General features: G+C 37.1%; 1 protein-coding gene across 2 annotated transcripts; it reads left to right on the top strand.

Moving 5' to 3' along the window:
- The first annotated feature begins 11,312 nt into the window (after positions 1-11,312).
- LOC122467869 (olfactory receptor 4F6-like) lies at positions 11,313-15,208 on the top strand. 2 transcript variants are annotated; one of them, XM_043554450.1, is made up of 2 exons: positions 11,313-12,231; positions 15,195-15,208. In XM_043554450.1, the coding sequence occupies exons 1-2, from the start codon at positions 11,313-11,315 to the stop codon at positions 15,206-15,208; spliced, it is 933 nt and encodes a 310-aa protein (XP_043410385.1). The 2 variants fall into 2 exon arrangements, with proteins under 2 accessions (XP_043410385.1, XP_043410384.1); XM_043554449.1 differs by lacking the exon at positions 15,195-15,208 and having other exon boundaries at positions 11,313-12,251.
- The last annotated feature ends 524 nt before the right edge of the window (positions 15,209-15,732 follow it).

Raw genomic sequence — 15,732 nt, 5'->3', positions numbered from 1 at the left:
GGTACTAGGATTTAGTTTTGCATTGACCCAAAACCCTAACACCGCATATCTTCAAAATCCCATTTCCCCCAAACCCATGAGTTAATGTTCACAGTTTCACTGTCTCTTTGTGCACATCCAGGACACTTGTAAGCCTTCGAGTCCTAATAAAAACAGAGCAAGGACCCTTACTCTAGACTCTTGTCTCTTCCGGGACATTAGCCTCTCTCGCATTTCAATCCTGCATCCACTCTCTTGTTGGACAAGAGAGAGCTCCAGACCCTGAGTCTACAACAATTCTGCCTCTCCCTTCCCTAATTCCTAGGAACTGCTAATATGTTCCCCATTTTTATCCTCTTGTCATTTCAAGGATGTTATACATATGAAATTACTTTTGGGGATTAGCTTTTTTCGCCAGGCATAATTCCCTGGAGATTCACATAGGTTGTTGCATGTTTCAGTAGCCGATTGTATTTTATTGCTAAGTACCACAGCTTATTTTAACTTTTCACCTTTTGAAGGACAACTGGATTGTTTCTAGTTTGGGGCTATTATGAATAAAGCTGCTATAAACATTTGGTAATGCTTTTGTGTGAACATGAGTGTTTATTTCTCCAGCATAAACACACAGGAGTAAAATTGCTGGGTGATATCATACTTAAAGGTTCTGTTTTTTTTAAGAACTGCCAAACTGTTTCCCAGAATGACTGTAGCACTTTAACTTCTTACCAGCTATGTATGACTGACCCAATTTCACTGTATCTTCACTGGCATTTGGTGTTGAGACTATTTTTTAAGAAAAATTTGTTATTAAGATAGGTATGTAGAGATCTCCCATTGTAGGTTTACTTTTCATTTCACATTACAGCTAATGATGCTGGACATCTTTTTGTGTGCCTATTTGCCATCTGTACATCCTCATCAGGGAAAAATGTCTCTTTATGTCTTTTGTTCATTTTCTAATTGGATTGTTTTAAATGATGAGTTTTGGGAATTCTTTATATATTCTGGATAGTAGTCCTTTGTCAGATACATGTTTTACAAAATGTTCTCCCTCTCTGAAATTTATCTCTTCATCTTCTAAACAAGGTTATTCCCAGAGTAAAAGTTTTTAATTTTGATGAAGCCCAGTTTCTCCTCGCAGTGTTTTTTAGCAGTTGTTTCTCTGTTAAGTTTGAGATATTTCCAGTTCTTGCTAGAAGAAATGATTTTTTAATTTCTTTTATGGCTTTTTGTGATACCACTCTGGCAGGGGAAAGGGAGCACAGTCTCACCACCACCAGTGAAGGTAGAAGTCCAAGGGTGCACTTGTTACAGCTAGGTAGAAGTGGGAGTTCAAGGACCCCACACAGTCCCCACTGACCCTGCCATAGAAGTGGCGTCACTACCACTGGACACTAGTGGAAGTCCCAACTCTATTAGAACTTCCTCAGATACAACCCAACAGAATGGGGAGAAGTGCCTCAACTGCTGAGTGGAGATGGAAGTTCAGGCTTTCACATGGTCTCCAATAATACCATGGGGGTGGCTAGGGGTCCTCATTACAAGCTTGCAGTGATGAAAATCCCATATTCCTGCCTGGCTTTCTCTGATACCACCCTGGGTAGGGGGGAAATAGGGAGTTCCTTGTTATAGCCCTGTGAGGGTGGTAGTCTAGACACCCTTGAGTCTTTGCTGGTGTGGGTAAAGGTGGGGCCACAGCTTGTTCTATGATATTTGGCTGGAGTAGAGCAGTTATTGTCTAAAACTTTTCTATCTTGAGGCACCTGGGTGGCTCAGTCCATAAAGCGTCTGACTTCTGCTTAGGTCATATCTCACAGTTCATGAGTTTGAGCCCTGAGTGGGTCTCTGTGCTGACAGCTGAGAGCCTGGAGCCTGCTTCAGATTCTGTGTCTCGCTCTCTCTCACTGCCCCTCCCCTGCTCACACTCTGTCTCTCTCTCAAAAGTAAATAAACATTTTTAAAAAATTTAAACTTTTCTATCTGCCTAGGCTGCCCTTTTCCTGGACCTTGGATTAGCGAGAACAGGCTTTTATTGGGACACTTAAAAAACTGTTCACCAGCATTTCCTGGTTACCTCCTTCTTCAGCTCTAAGTTGGGGGGCTTGCCTTGGGAGAGAAGAAACAGCTACTGTCCCGCCTTACTGCAATCTGCTGTCCCTTCTTCATTAGGTCTTTCACTGGTGGTCCAACATTGGCACTTCCTCCTGGGAGATGAGGGACTGTACCTGCTCATTCTCACTATCAGCCTCTGTACTCTGCCAGCAGCCCCTGCACCAGGTACTCCAGAACATAGCTGTCTGTGCATGAAGTGCTCCAGCTCCTCTAGTTCCTGGGAAGAGGAGGCTGATGCTGCCAAGAAGCTCCTCATCCCTCCAGCTCAGTGACCTGGGTTGGGTTCAGGACTTCTGTCCAGCAGTGGGGAAGGACTCTGGGAAGTGAGAAGGGAGGGAGAAGGCTCCAGAGAGCCACATGCTGCCCCAAGTCCCCTATCCTCTGCCCTCTGGGCTTCCTTTTTACATTTGATTAATAATAGGATTAAAGTACCTAATCTCCTTTTCTTTGCCTTTTCTCAATTTTCTATGCTTCTTTGTCCTCAATCCTCTGCAGTGAAAGCTACTGATGAGTTTCGTTTGCTGGCTTTAGTCAGTTGAAATCTTAAAGCAATTTTAGCTGGGGCAGCCTATAAGTCAGTGGTCTCAGCTCTCTCTGATACTTCTAGGTCTCATAAATTCTACATTAACAACCCCTGCTCCTCTGTTAGCCCAGCAGCTTTTTCTGCTTCCAGCAAACTCAGGATCCATGCCCCAGGGGATGGATGGCTCTCAAATCACAGTGTGCTCTGTGCCTGGCTGGCCAATTCCCTAGGATTTTATTTCTGCCTAGATTCTCCCTCATTCATCTTAATATGCTGCTCTACCTGGTATCCAGTTGGCCATTTAGAACATAGACACATCAGGACAGGAGCACATTGACACGACAGAATGATTTATGGGCCTCTGGACTGTTCACTGCATTGCAGTAGCCATGGGTCAGGGAGGCAAGAGAAGAAATTTTCCTCTGGTCTTAGAGTAGTTGTGTTTCTGTTAAGCAACTAAATTGTTTTACTTCATCATATATCTACTATGATTCAAGCCACTGACTATGCACTCCTATTTATTTTTTAATATATCTGCCCACATTATTCTCCAGTTTTTATCCTTGCTTATACATTTTGGAATGTCAACACTTTTCAAAAATTAATTTGACACTAACCATCATTCTACAACTATTCTAGAGAATTATGATTTTCCCTTGTTTCCTAACAAGAAAAAATAAAATACAACCCTAAACAAATACAACTCTAAACAAAGATAGAACCTTCACACTTGAGGCCCCATGATAGGCTGGAGATCAAATTCCTTGTATATACACACCAAAGATAGATTAAAGCCTTACTTCCTTACAGAGATACAATAGGCTTGTTTCAATGCCTTGTCATAGGTCCTTTGAAAGAGTATCTCCCTCAGGTAAACATGTTCCTCTTACTAATAATTCAAAATTTAACTCCCTACATTTTTCCTCTTTGTATTTCTGTCTATCTTCCACTGATCTCTTAAGAGATTGATCCAATAATAGACAAATTTTACTTGTATCCAGTTAACTCAGGAAAATAAAGGTCAAATGCTCTCAAGAAGAACTTCATCCCCAACCCTCTAAAGTTTGGGAACATAGGTAAACATTGGCTATAACTGATAAGAGGAAAATGATCAATTTATTCCCCCACTGTCATTTGTAAAAATTATCTTTACATACCAAGGGCTTTACATCTATTTCTTCAAGTTTGGTACTATGACATACTTCACACAAGATATGTCTGTCCACACAAGATATGTTTTCACACCCTCATTGCCTCATCTCAGTGCTTCTAAGTTACTCATCCCAAAGACCATGTAACCTATATAGGGATATTTTTATACAAACTAACATATTGCCTCAGAAACTTCCCTCTTCCCTCTGTTTCATTATCAGGCAATTTCTCTTTCACTATTTTTCTCATGGGGAAACCAATGTGACTCAAAGACTTAGTCCCCTGAGACTAACTAATGATGGGCTGGGTGTTGGCCTGCTCTGACACAACAGGTCACTCTCTTGTGCAGCTAATTAGCTTTATTTCCCATTCTTATATATCTCTTTGCCTTTGAGGGAAGAATATGTACAGAAATTAAGGCTAAGCTCTCTGAATCTCTCTTCTAAAAATGCACATCCTGTGACTGAACAGGCAGGTAGGAAAGATACTTTTCAATGACAAAACTGCACCTATCATGGTTGTGCCCCTCTCTCTATCCCCCTCCACTCCCTTCAGTTTCTGCCCTTCCGTAAAATATTTGTGTCAGAAATTTTCTCCTTTACAAAATGTTTTTGTTCTTTTACTCTATGCCATCACTCTCTTAGTCTCAAATTTCAGTTATTGAATTACATTGTTTTATCAAATCAATTACACACACACACACACACACACACACACACACACTTTTAATATGTTCAATTTGCCTCCTTAATGTGAAGATTTTTCAAGATTCATGTGTTCCTGACTTTCGCGTTCTCCAACCCATTTTAATCTTTTTTCCCCCCACTGTGTAAAGCAGACATCTGACCTCAGCCATTCCCATGCTGTTTGAGAACCAAATTCTCTTTTTAACCAAATGAAGGACATCTCAATCCCCAATGTCCAGGATTCTGGTGTGGTTCCCTCTCCTTCAGTATTACTTTCCTCCACATTTGAAGGAACCAGCCAATGCCTAGTCTGAGAGGCAATGCTCTGATTCAAAAAGCTTTTGGCCCCATGCCAGGGAACAGTACAGAGGAGATATAATTTCTGAGATGGAACAGTTCAAGATGACCAGGTTGTTTGAAGAAACCGGAAAGGGAGTTACGAAGAACAATATCCCATGGAGAGAAAAAAGTCTTTCAGGAGAGGAAGGCCAATTTTATTTATTTTTTTTTTTTCAACGTTTATTTATTTTTTTTTCTTTCTTTTTTTTAGGCCAATTTTATTTTAAATGAAATAAAAAGTCAGGGATGAATAGGGACTTTCCATTTAGGTTACACTGATCCTACCAAATATAAATAATTCTAGCTTTTTCATGACACTTTCTATTAAGCAGATGTGTGGTATTATTAAGACCATTTTACTTAAGTTAGACTGACTTCTAATTCTGGCTCTGGGAATGTATTGCTGTGAGCACACTGGCTAGCCATTTAACCTCACAGGGTTGTCTTTGTACCTATAGAATGAAGTAATTGAATAAGGTTCTCTCAAAGTTCTTACCCACTTCTATAAAATCACTAATTCTGGTCATCTTTTTTGTTTAATATGTGTCTATATTTCCTGTTTAAATATGGGTCTCCTCAGGCCCTCAATGACTGAAAAATTTTATATTTCTAAGAGGAAGGACAGCAAACTCTATGGGGACTTGGCTTCTAAAGAACTCCTGAGAGGTTCAAAAGCCACCAGAGTTTTCTAAAAAGGCAGAGAAACCAAGCACATGATCTTTTTCTCCAAAGAAGCTCTCTTTATATATATATAAAAAACTGGGTTAACACCAGGAAGTACAAGCTTGTGGAGTAGGTATTGTGAAATTCAATGTCTCTATATATTTGTGAGGGCTACTGTTTGGTTTCTTATATGAACAATTTAGTACCTATTTCTAAGAAATTCATTCATCACATATATCCTGGGCTTTTTCTACTGTTTTAGATAACTGATACAGTGTTAGACAAAGCAGAAAGGGTTCCTATATCACAAACTTTAATTTTATATTTATGAAAAGCTATAAATACTAGAACTAGGGTAAGTAAAATAGTGCCTGGATGCTAAAGGATGCTTTTGATCAGTTACTTCCTAATTTTTTAGAGGTGACTCACATGTCATTCTGCTGAGTCACCAATGTTCAACTACCCAGTCCATTCTACCAAACCCACTGCCACCTCCATGACTCGTATGCTTAAAGTCTTAAATTCTCTTCATATCAGTAGCTATTTTCCCTACAGTTTTACTATTACTTTCCATCCTTCCTATCAAACTATACCTAAAGTAGTGAATAAAACCTAAGTTCACAGTCAGGTGTTTGTAATTTATCAATATGTGTTGGTTTAAACCTTGACAACCTAAGCAAAGATGTGCAGCGTTCTACTAATGCCTTTTTTGATCATCATTTTATTCTCCTTATCTGTCTTTTAGGTTTTTATTTGTCTCCTGACCCCCCTTTTATTTTCTTACTCTCTGCCCAATCTATCTTTATTCTTCCCCTTTCATTATGTGTTCTTTTCTGCCTGTCCTTTATACACGCTACTGACTGACTCCACCACATTGATTATGCTCAGTTCCACATTTTGCATTGTGATTGTCCATGTTATAATAATTAAGGTTCATAAATAGATTAAATCATATTTTATAAATGGAAGTTTAGAGTTTATAGGCTAATAGATGCATGTAGTGTGGGATCTTCCAGTTTACAAAAATTATAACTCAAACTCCAAGACAAACACCATTTCAGCAGTACTAACCTAACAATAATGGGAATTTCCAAATCTGACAAATTAGTTCAGAGACTTTAATTGATTTTATAAGATGAAATGCCCACTTTATGAGAGTCCTGAAGTACTGGGTTTACATATTCTCATAGTTTCACAAAATAAAACATGTGATCTCAAGAAGTCATGGTTCTTCAGCTTCAACTGTATTTCTCCAGACTGAATGATGAGCTTAGGAAGTCACAAAACACCTTCTGCTCAGCAAATAGAGCATATTTGCCATGAAATGTCTTCCATGAAATAAGGATGACCCTGTTAACTCTATAATACTCCCTACATTCAAATTCCTCCCCCGAATCTTTTATCCTTATGCTCTTTTAATTTGGATGATTTAAATGTGGATAAAAAATCCAGTGAAGATAGTATGAATGAATTGAAATGATAAAATCTGGCAAAAAAGATTATTTAGAACATTAAGGAGAAGGTAGAAGACAGTGTAAAAACTGACAGGTAACAAAAATAATTCCATATTGTGAAAATAGGAAACAAATAAAACCTACTTGTCTCCATCTGCTATATTCTTCCCACAGCATTGTCTCTTCTGTCTCATTTGTACTTTATTGCCTCTACTTATGGACCATTTATTGTGTCTCTCTTAATGTTTCCTGCTGCAATATTACTAAGCTTCTTCACTATGAACTGGATGGGAACCCTAGAACATCTACTTTCTTTCTAGCTATTTCATGGTAACCAGCATTCATTCCAAATGGCCAATCCTCGCCAAAGTGAAGCAGGGGAGATGCTTTGTCAATTATCTGGATGGAATACTACAAGAAGTTTCAACCTCATGACAGTTTTATACAAAGTGCTAGAAGTTTATTCAGGGACTTCCATTTATTAAGTTATGCCTCCTCCTTCCTGCTTTAATAATCATATCTATGAATCAATTTCTGGCAGTTTATGAAAATGGCTGATTGAGAGAACCATTAGAATCTGTTACTTCCTCAGTTAATTTGTCTTCCAATAATTATGAGCCAATCCTTGTTTTCAAACATTCTTAATAAACTATTCCTTCAACTCTCTTTGATGTTTTTATCAAAAAACAAAAAATATGGGGCGCCTGGGTGGCGCAGTCGGTTAAGCATCCGACTTCAGCCAGGTCACGATCTCGCGGTCCGGGAGTTCGAGCCCCGCGTCGGGCTCTGGGCTGATGGCTCGGAGCCTGGAGCCTGTTTCCGATTCTGTGTCTCCCTCTCTCTCTGCCCCTCCCCTGTTCATGCTCTGTCTCTCTCTGTCCCCAAAATAAATAAACGTTGGAAAAGAAAATTTTTTTTTAAAAAACAAACAAACAAAAAAAAGTGAACCAAAAAATATTTCAAAATCTAAAGGGAGATTTTTTAAAGCTCTAAAAAATTCAAATTCAACTACTGTCATTTAAAGTTTTGCAGGGTGCCTGGGTGGCTTAGTTGGTTAACCATCCGATTTCAGCTCAGGTCATGATCTCGGCTGGTGAGTTCGAGCCCAGCATCAGGCTCTGTGCTGACAGCTCAGAGCGTGGAGCCTGCTTCAGATTCTATGTGTCTGTCTCTTCTCTCTGCCCCTCCCTCACTCTCTCTCTCTCTCAAAAAATAACACCTTAAAAAAATTTAATTTTGCAATTTGTTTACTTTTATTTCACTTAATATTATAAAGAAAAATCTTCTTAGTGTTATATTAATGCTTTATTAACATTTGTTTTAATAACTGTATTATATTCCATCAATATAAAAATATTATAATAGACTCAGCTAATGTTTAGCATTTATATTGTTGCATTGTAGCATTTCCATGCCAGAAAATTTTTCTGCACAAATTGAATTCCATAAGGAGTATTATTGCACCAAATGATATGGAGTCAAGATTCTTGATACATGATTTCAAAATATTTTCTTTAATGCTTGAATCAGTCTTTATTTCCTCCAACAATATATGAAGGTATCTATTTCATTGAGATTTCCCCAGTTTTGATAATTGTAAAACAGTTTTCTAATTTAATAGGAAAATAATATATTACATTTTATCTTATTTCTTTGATTTAATACCCACACATACACACACATACACACACATACAGTTTACATTTCTGAATTCTCTCTTCATATCATTTGCCCATTTATCTACGAGGTTTTGGAGGTTTTCTGATTTGATCTCTTTTTCTATATTATAAAGATATAAGCCTTTTGTCCTTCTATAGAATTTCAAATGTAACTATGATTTATGTGTTGCTTTGGGGTAAATTGTTTTTAAGGAATAGAAGCAGATTTCATCAGTGTCTTAACTGTTATTATTCTATACTCATTTCTAATGTTTAATTTTATTATTCTTTTTTTTAATTTTATTATTCTTGATTATATTTTTAAACGTTGTCTATTTTTTGTTTTTGTTTTTGTTTTAATTTAAATCCAAATTAGTTAACATATAGTGTAATAATGACTTCAGGAATAGAATTTTGTGATTCCTCACTTACGTATAACACCCAGTGCTCATATCAACAAGTGCCTTCCTTAATGCTCCTCTCCCATTTAGCCCATCCCCCCACCCAATGCTCCACCAGCAACCCTCAGTTTGTTCTCTTTGTTTAAGAGTCTCTTATGGTGTGTCTCCCTGTCTGTTTTTGTCTTATTTTTATTTCCCTTCCCTTATGTTCATCTGTTTGTATCTTAAATTCCACATATGAGTGAAATCGTGGTATTTATCTTTCTCTGACTGACTTATTTTGGTAAGCATAATACACTCTAGTTGTATCCACGTTGTTACAAATGGCAAGATTTCATTACTTTTGATTGCCGAGTAATATTCCATTGCATATATATACCACTTCTTCTTTATCCATTCATCATGGACCATGTCGAAGGACATTTGGGCTCTTTCCATACTTTGGTTATTGCCAATAGTGCTTCTATAAACATTGTGATGCCTGTGCCCCTTCAAAACAGCATACTTGTATCCTTTGGGTCATAGAGTAGTTCTATTTTTAATCTTTAGAGGAAGCTCCACAATTTTTCAGAGTGGCTGCACCAGCTTGCATTCCCACCAGCAGTGCAAAAGAGATCCTCTTTTTCAGCATCCTTGCCAACATCTGTCTGTTGCCTTAGTTGTTAATGTTAGCCATTCTGACAGGTGTGAGGTGGTAGCTCATTGTGGTTTTGATTTGCTTTTCCCTCATGATGAGTGATGTTGAGCATTTTTTTCACGTGTCTGTTAGCCATCTGGATGTCTTCTTTGGAAAAGTGTCTGTTCATGTCTTTTGTCCATTTCTTCACTGGATTATTTGGTTTTTGGGTGTTGAGTTTAAGTTCTTTATAAATTTTGGATACTAACCCTTAATCTGATATGTTGTTTGTAAATATCTTCTGCCATTCTGTTGGTTGCCTTTTAGTTTTCTGATTGTTTCCTTCAGTGTGCAGAAGCTTTTTATTTTGATGAGGTCCCAATAGTTCATTTTTGCTTTTGTTTCCAGTGCCTCCAGAGACATGCCAAGTAAGAATTTGCTGTGGTTGAGGTCAAAGATGTTGCTGCCCATTTTCTCCTCTCGGATTTTTACATTTAGGTCTATCATCCATTTTGAGTTTATTTTTGTGCATGGTATAAGAAAGTGGTCCGGGTCCATTCTTCATGTCGCTGTCCAGTTTTCTCAACACCATTTGCTGAAGAGACTGTCTTTTTTCCATTGGATATTCTTTCCTGCTTTGTCAAAGATTAGTTGGCCATAGGTTTGTGGGTCCATTTCTGGGTTCTCTATTCTGTTCCAATGATCTATGTATCTGTTTTTGTGCCAGCACCATGTTTTTCCATGGAATGGAATGTTTTTCCATTTTTTTGTGTCTTCTTCAATTTCTTTCATAAGATCTCTATAGTTTTCAGTGTATAGATTTTTTCCCTCTATAGTTAGGTTTATTCCTAGGTATATTATGGTTTTTGGTGCAATTGTAAATAGGATTGATTCCTTTATTTCTCTTTCTGCTGCTTCATTATTGGTGTATAGAAATGCAACCAATTTCTTACACTGAATTTATGTCCTACGACTTTATTGAAGTCATGGATCAGTTCTAGAAGTTTTTTGGTGGAGTCTTTTGGGTTTTCCACATAGAGAATTGTGTCATCTGAAAACAGTTAAAGTTTGACTGCTTTTTGGTTTTTTTTTAACTTTTTTATATGCTCATGTGTACTATTCCAATTTTTTAAGATTCAATATATATTATTTTTGTTTTTAATTTTTATTATTTTCTCTCATCTATATTCCTTGAGTTTATTTTTGCATTCTTTTCTCACTCCTTAAGTTGCCTGATTACTTCAGGTATTTAAACAAATGAGAGCAATTTACTGGGGCGCCTGGGTGGCGCAGTCGGTTAAGCGTCCGACTTCAGCCAGGTCACGATCTCACGGCCCGTGAGTTCGAGCCCCGCGTCGGGCTCTGGGCTGATGGCTCGGAGCCTGGAGCCTGTTTCCGATTCTGTGTCTCCCTCTCTCTCTGCCCCTCCCCCGTTCATGCTCTGTCTCTCTCTGTCCCAAAAATAAATAAATGTAAAAAAATAAACAAATGAGAGCAATTTAAAGCAATAGATTGCCTCTGAGTGCAGTTTTGGTCATACTACCAAACCCATACGCTGGGTTCCCATTATTTTATAAATAGTTTACTATCAATTAAATAAAATATCTGTTATCAACAGATAATTTTATATTATCAACATTTGACGCATTGTTTTTAGAGCCTCAAAGTTGACTCCTTCTTTCTTTTCTTTCAGGCCACATCACAGTCTTTTCTTCTTTGTGATTTCATGGACCAAGTAAATGGCTCTGTGGTAAATGAATTTGTGTTACTGGGACTTGCACAATCCTTGGGAATGCAGGTTTTGCTTTTTCTTTTCTTCTCTTTATTCTATGCGGGAATTATCTTGGGAAACCTCTTCATTATGTTTACAGTGATTTTTGATTCTCACTTACACTCTCCCATGTATATCCTGCTGGCCAACTTATCATTCATTGACCTGGGCCTTTCATCTACCACAGTTCCTAGGATGATCTCTGATCTTTTCAGTGATTGCAAAATCATCTCCTTCCATAGTTGCATGATACAAATGTTTTTTATTCATGTCATGGGAGGAGTTGAGATGATACTGCTCATAGCCATGGCATATGACAGGTACACAGCAATTTGCAGGCCTCTCCACTACTTAACTATTATGAATCTCAAAATGTGCATGCTTTTGGTAATGACTGCTTGGATCATTGGGGTGATCCATGCTGTGTCTCAGTTTGTTTTTGTCATAAATTTACCTTTCTGTGGCCCTAAAAATGTGGGGAGCTTTTACTGTGATTTTCCTAGGGTTATGAAACTTGCATGCATGGACACTTACAGACTAGAATTTGTGGTCACTGCTAACAGTGGCTTCATATCTATGGGCACCTTCTTTTTCTTAATTGTATCATACATTTTTATTCTGATCACTGTCAGACAACATTCTTCAAAGGATTTATCCAAAGCATTCATCACTTTGTCAGCTCACATCACTGTAGTGGTTTTGTTTTTTGTTCCATGCATGTTTCTCTATGTGTGGCCTTTTCCTACCAAGTCAATGGATACATTTTTTGCCATTGTGGACTTTGTCATCACTCCTGTCTTAAATCCTGCCATCTATACTTTAAGGAACAGAGATATGAAGGCAGCAATGAGAAGGCTGAGTCGACAAGTTGTAAGTTCTAGAGAGATGTCATAACAGATTTCATTGGTAAGAACAAAAGATGAATGTCATGGACCACCATGAACACCATGGAATATGTACACTTTCATTAATGCCTACAGAAAACTGAGAAGTCTACATAAAAAGAGGTATTGAATCAAAGAACTTCACTTTCAAATAGAATTGCAGTAATTTTTGTTAATTATAAAAACTAAAGTGTTATATATTCCTACCTAACCAATAAACCTAAATTTGTAGTTATCATCAATGACTACATTCAATTTTCATGTAGTTTTTATCTATATATAAATATATACATGAACATATGATTTAGCTTTATTTATCAGTATCTTCATACTGATAATAAGCATCACTGAAAATTAATATTTCTTATGGAAATTATGTGGATCCAATGGATAAAATATGAGTTTATACAAACCAGCAGACATTAAAAATCAAGAAAGAAACAATTTTCATCCTAATTGTACTTTAAGTTAGATAAGTAGGAAGGCAACACTATGTTACAACTCTTAAGAATTGTTTTCAGCCTTTGTCAATGTATTTTGTACAATGTTACTTTAAAAACAGATTCTAGTATTTTGCATTATGCAAAAATTGTCTATGGTCCCTTTTTTTCCAGAGAAAATTTCTATTGTTCTTGCAGTCTTCCTCAAAGCATTTCTTGATTTACCCTAAAAGAGTATCCACAATTATAAAAGTATTTTGAGGATGTTATTACCTAAAGAAAGGCACCCAACTTAGATCTCAGCTTATTTAATGTACCTGTTAAGCCGGAGTACTCAGGACAGAGAAGATGATTGACATCTTTACTTTTACTTTACTTTTCCAAGTAAAACTTGGAAAGTCAGATGGGTCAAGGAGCAAAAGAGAGAAATCACTTGGATGTATTTCTATGACTGACTTAAGAAACATTAATTGTGGTGACTCAGCCCAGTTGTAACTTCTGCATTGTAAGTAAAGCTGTTCAATAAAATGATGAATAATGAATGAGATTTTCTTACTATTGGTCAAAGTATTTTTCCTATATTTTATCCAAAATTGGTCATAAATGTCATAAGCTACCCTCTTTTTATAACAACTAAAGCATTACTATTTATTGTATTCTTAATCCATCTGGATTTTTTTATATTTTAAAATCCAATAATACTTTTTTTTAAATAATTTATTGCCAAGTTGGCTAATATAGTGTCTATACAGTGTGCTCTTGGTTCTGGGGATAGATTCCCATGATGTATCGCTTACATACAACACCCAGTGCTAATCCCAACAAGTGTTCTCCTCAATGCCCATCACCCATTTTCCCCTCTCCCCCATCAATCCTCAGTTTGTTCTCTGTATTTAAGAGTCTCTTATTTCCACATCCCTTTTGAGTTAATTTTTGTGAATGGTGTAAGAAAGTGGTCTAGTTTCATTCTTCTGCATGTTGCTGTCCAGTTCTCCCAGCACCATTTGTTAAACAGATTGTCTTTTTTCCATCAGATAATCTTTCCTGCTTTGTCAAAGATTAGTTGGCCATACTTCTGTGGGTCTAGTTCTGGGGTTTCTATTCTCTTCCATTGGTCTATGTGTCTGTATTTGTGCCAATACCATGCTGTCTTGATGATTACAGCTTTGTAGTAGAGGCTAAAGATGTGGGAGTGTGATGGGATTGTGATGCCTCCTGCTTTGGTCTCCTTCTCTTGCACTGTTGGTGGGAATGCAAACTGGTGCAGCTTCTCTGGAAAACAGTGTGGAGGTTCCTCAAAAAATTAAAAATAGACCTACCCTATGACCCAGCAGTACCACTGCTAGGAATTTACCCAAGGGATACAGGAGTACTGATGCATAGGGGCACTTGTACCCCAATGTTTATTGCAGCACAAATTGTGGAAAGAGCCTAAATGTCCATAAACTGATGAATGGATAAAGAAATTGTGGTTTATAGACACAATGGAGTACTACGTGGCAATGAGAAAAAATGAAATACGGCCCTTTGTAGCAATGTGGATGGAACTGGAGAGTGTGATGCTAAGTGAAATAAGCCATACAGAGAAAGATAGATACCATATGTTTTCACTCTTATGTGGATCCTGTGAAACTTAACAGAAACCCATGGGGGAGGGGAAGGACAAAAAAGAAAAAAAAGAGGCTAGAGCAGAAGAGAGAGCCAAAGCATAAGAGACTCTTAAAAACTGAAAACAAACTGAGGGTTGATGGGGGGTGGGAGGGAGGGGAGGGTAGGTGATGGGCATTGAAGAGGGCATTTTTTGGGATGAGCACTGGGTGTTGTATGGAAACCAATTTGACAATAAATTTCATATAATAAAAAAATAAATAAAAATAAAAATAAATTTAAAAAAAGAGTCTCTTATGGTTTGCCTCCCTCTCTGTTTGAAACTACTTCTTCCCCTTCCCATCCCCCATGGTCTTCTGTTAAGTTTCTCAAGTTCCACATATGAGTGAAAACATATAATATCTGTCTTTCTATGACTGACTTATTTCACTTAGCAAAACACCCTCTAGTTCCATCTGGATTTTAATTACAGAACTATCTTACTGGTTTCAACTAGATTCTATTAAAAAGTCACCTTTAACAGAGAAAGACAAACACTGTATGATTTCACTTATATGTGGAATCTAAAACACAAAACAAACAAAAACATAGTCTTAAATACAAGAAAAAAACTGGTGGTTGTCAGAGGGGAGATTGGAGGGGGAATGGGGAAAATAGATAAAGGGGATTGAGATGTACAAACTTCCAGTTACAAAATAAATAAGTCACAGAGATGAAAAGTATAGCATAGGGAATAAAGTCAATAACATTGTAATAACGTTGTGATGACAGACTGTGACTGAAGTTAGCATGGTGAGCACTGAGTAATGTACATAATTGTCAAATCAATGTGTTTTACACCTGAAACTAATATAACATTGTGTGTCAATTATACTTCTATTAAAAAAGAGTTTAGGTAAATATAGATACAAGGAAATAAAGTTTCATTTGCACAGAGAAAAAAATCACCTTTAGATTTAGTGAGATATTTAAAATACCTAAATGAGCCAAGAAATTGTGACAACAGCTCCTGACTCCAGAAAATTCTGTGTGTTTCCTCAAGGGAAAATCTGAGAGCCTATAAGAGTCTCCGTACTCAAAGTTCAGGCTAGCTATTTCCAGATTTCCTCACACCTGCTCACACCTCCATAAATGGCTCTTCACTGTGTGGTTTACTAAGGAGGACAATTCATACAGACTTTATGCTCTTGAAATTTTATGCTTCAAGAGAAAGTGCAAATAAAAGGAAAATCTGTACTCTTTTTTGCAATAGTCTCTTCCAGTTATGAAGGAGGTAGGTGGAATGATGAAAATGAAGTATATTAGCAGAACTAACAAAAGTGTAGAATTTTATTGACAATGAGATGCTTCTATTATCAGTAAGAGCCCATTTGGCAGAATTTAATTATGCATGTATCTTCAAGAAAAATGGAAGGATTTTGTGAGGTCAGTTTAAATACTTAA

The sequence above is a fragment of the Prionailurus bengalensis genome, chromosome B3 (assembly GCF_016509475.1).
Source record: "Prionailurus bengalensis isolate Pbe53 chromosome B3, Fcat_Pben_1.1_paternal_pri, whole genome shotgun sequence".
In the NCBI taxonomy this organism is placed as follows: Eukaryota; Metazoa; Chordata; class Mammalia; order Carnivora; family Felidae; genus Prionailurus; species Prionailurus bengalensis.
The sequence above is the reverse complement of the archived record's forward strand: the minus strand, read 5'-3'. Positions and strand labels throughout refer to the sequence as shown.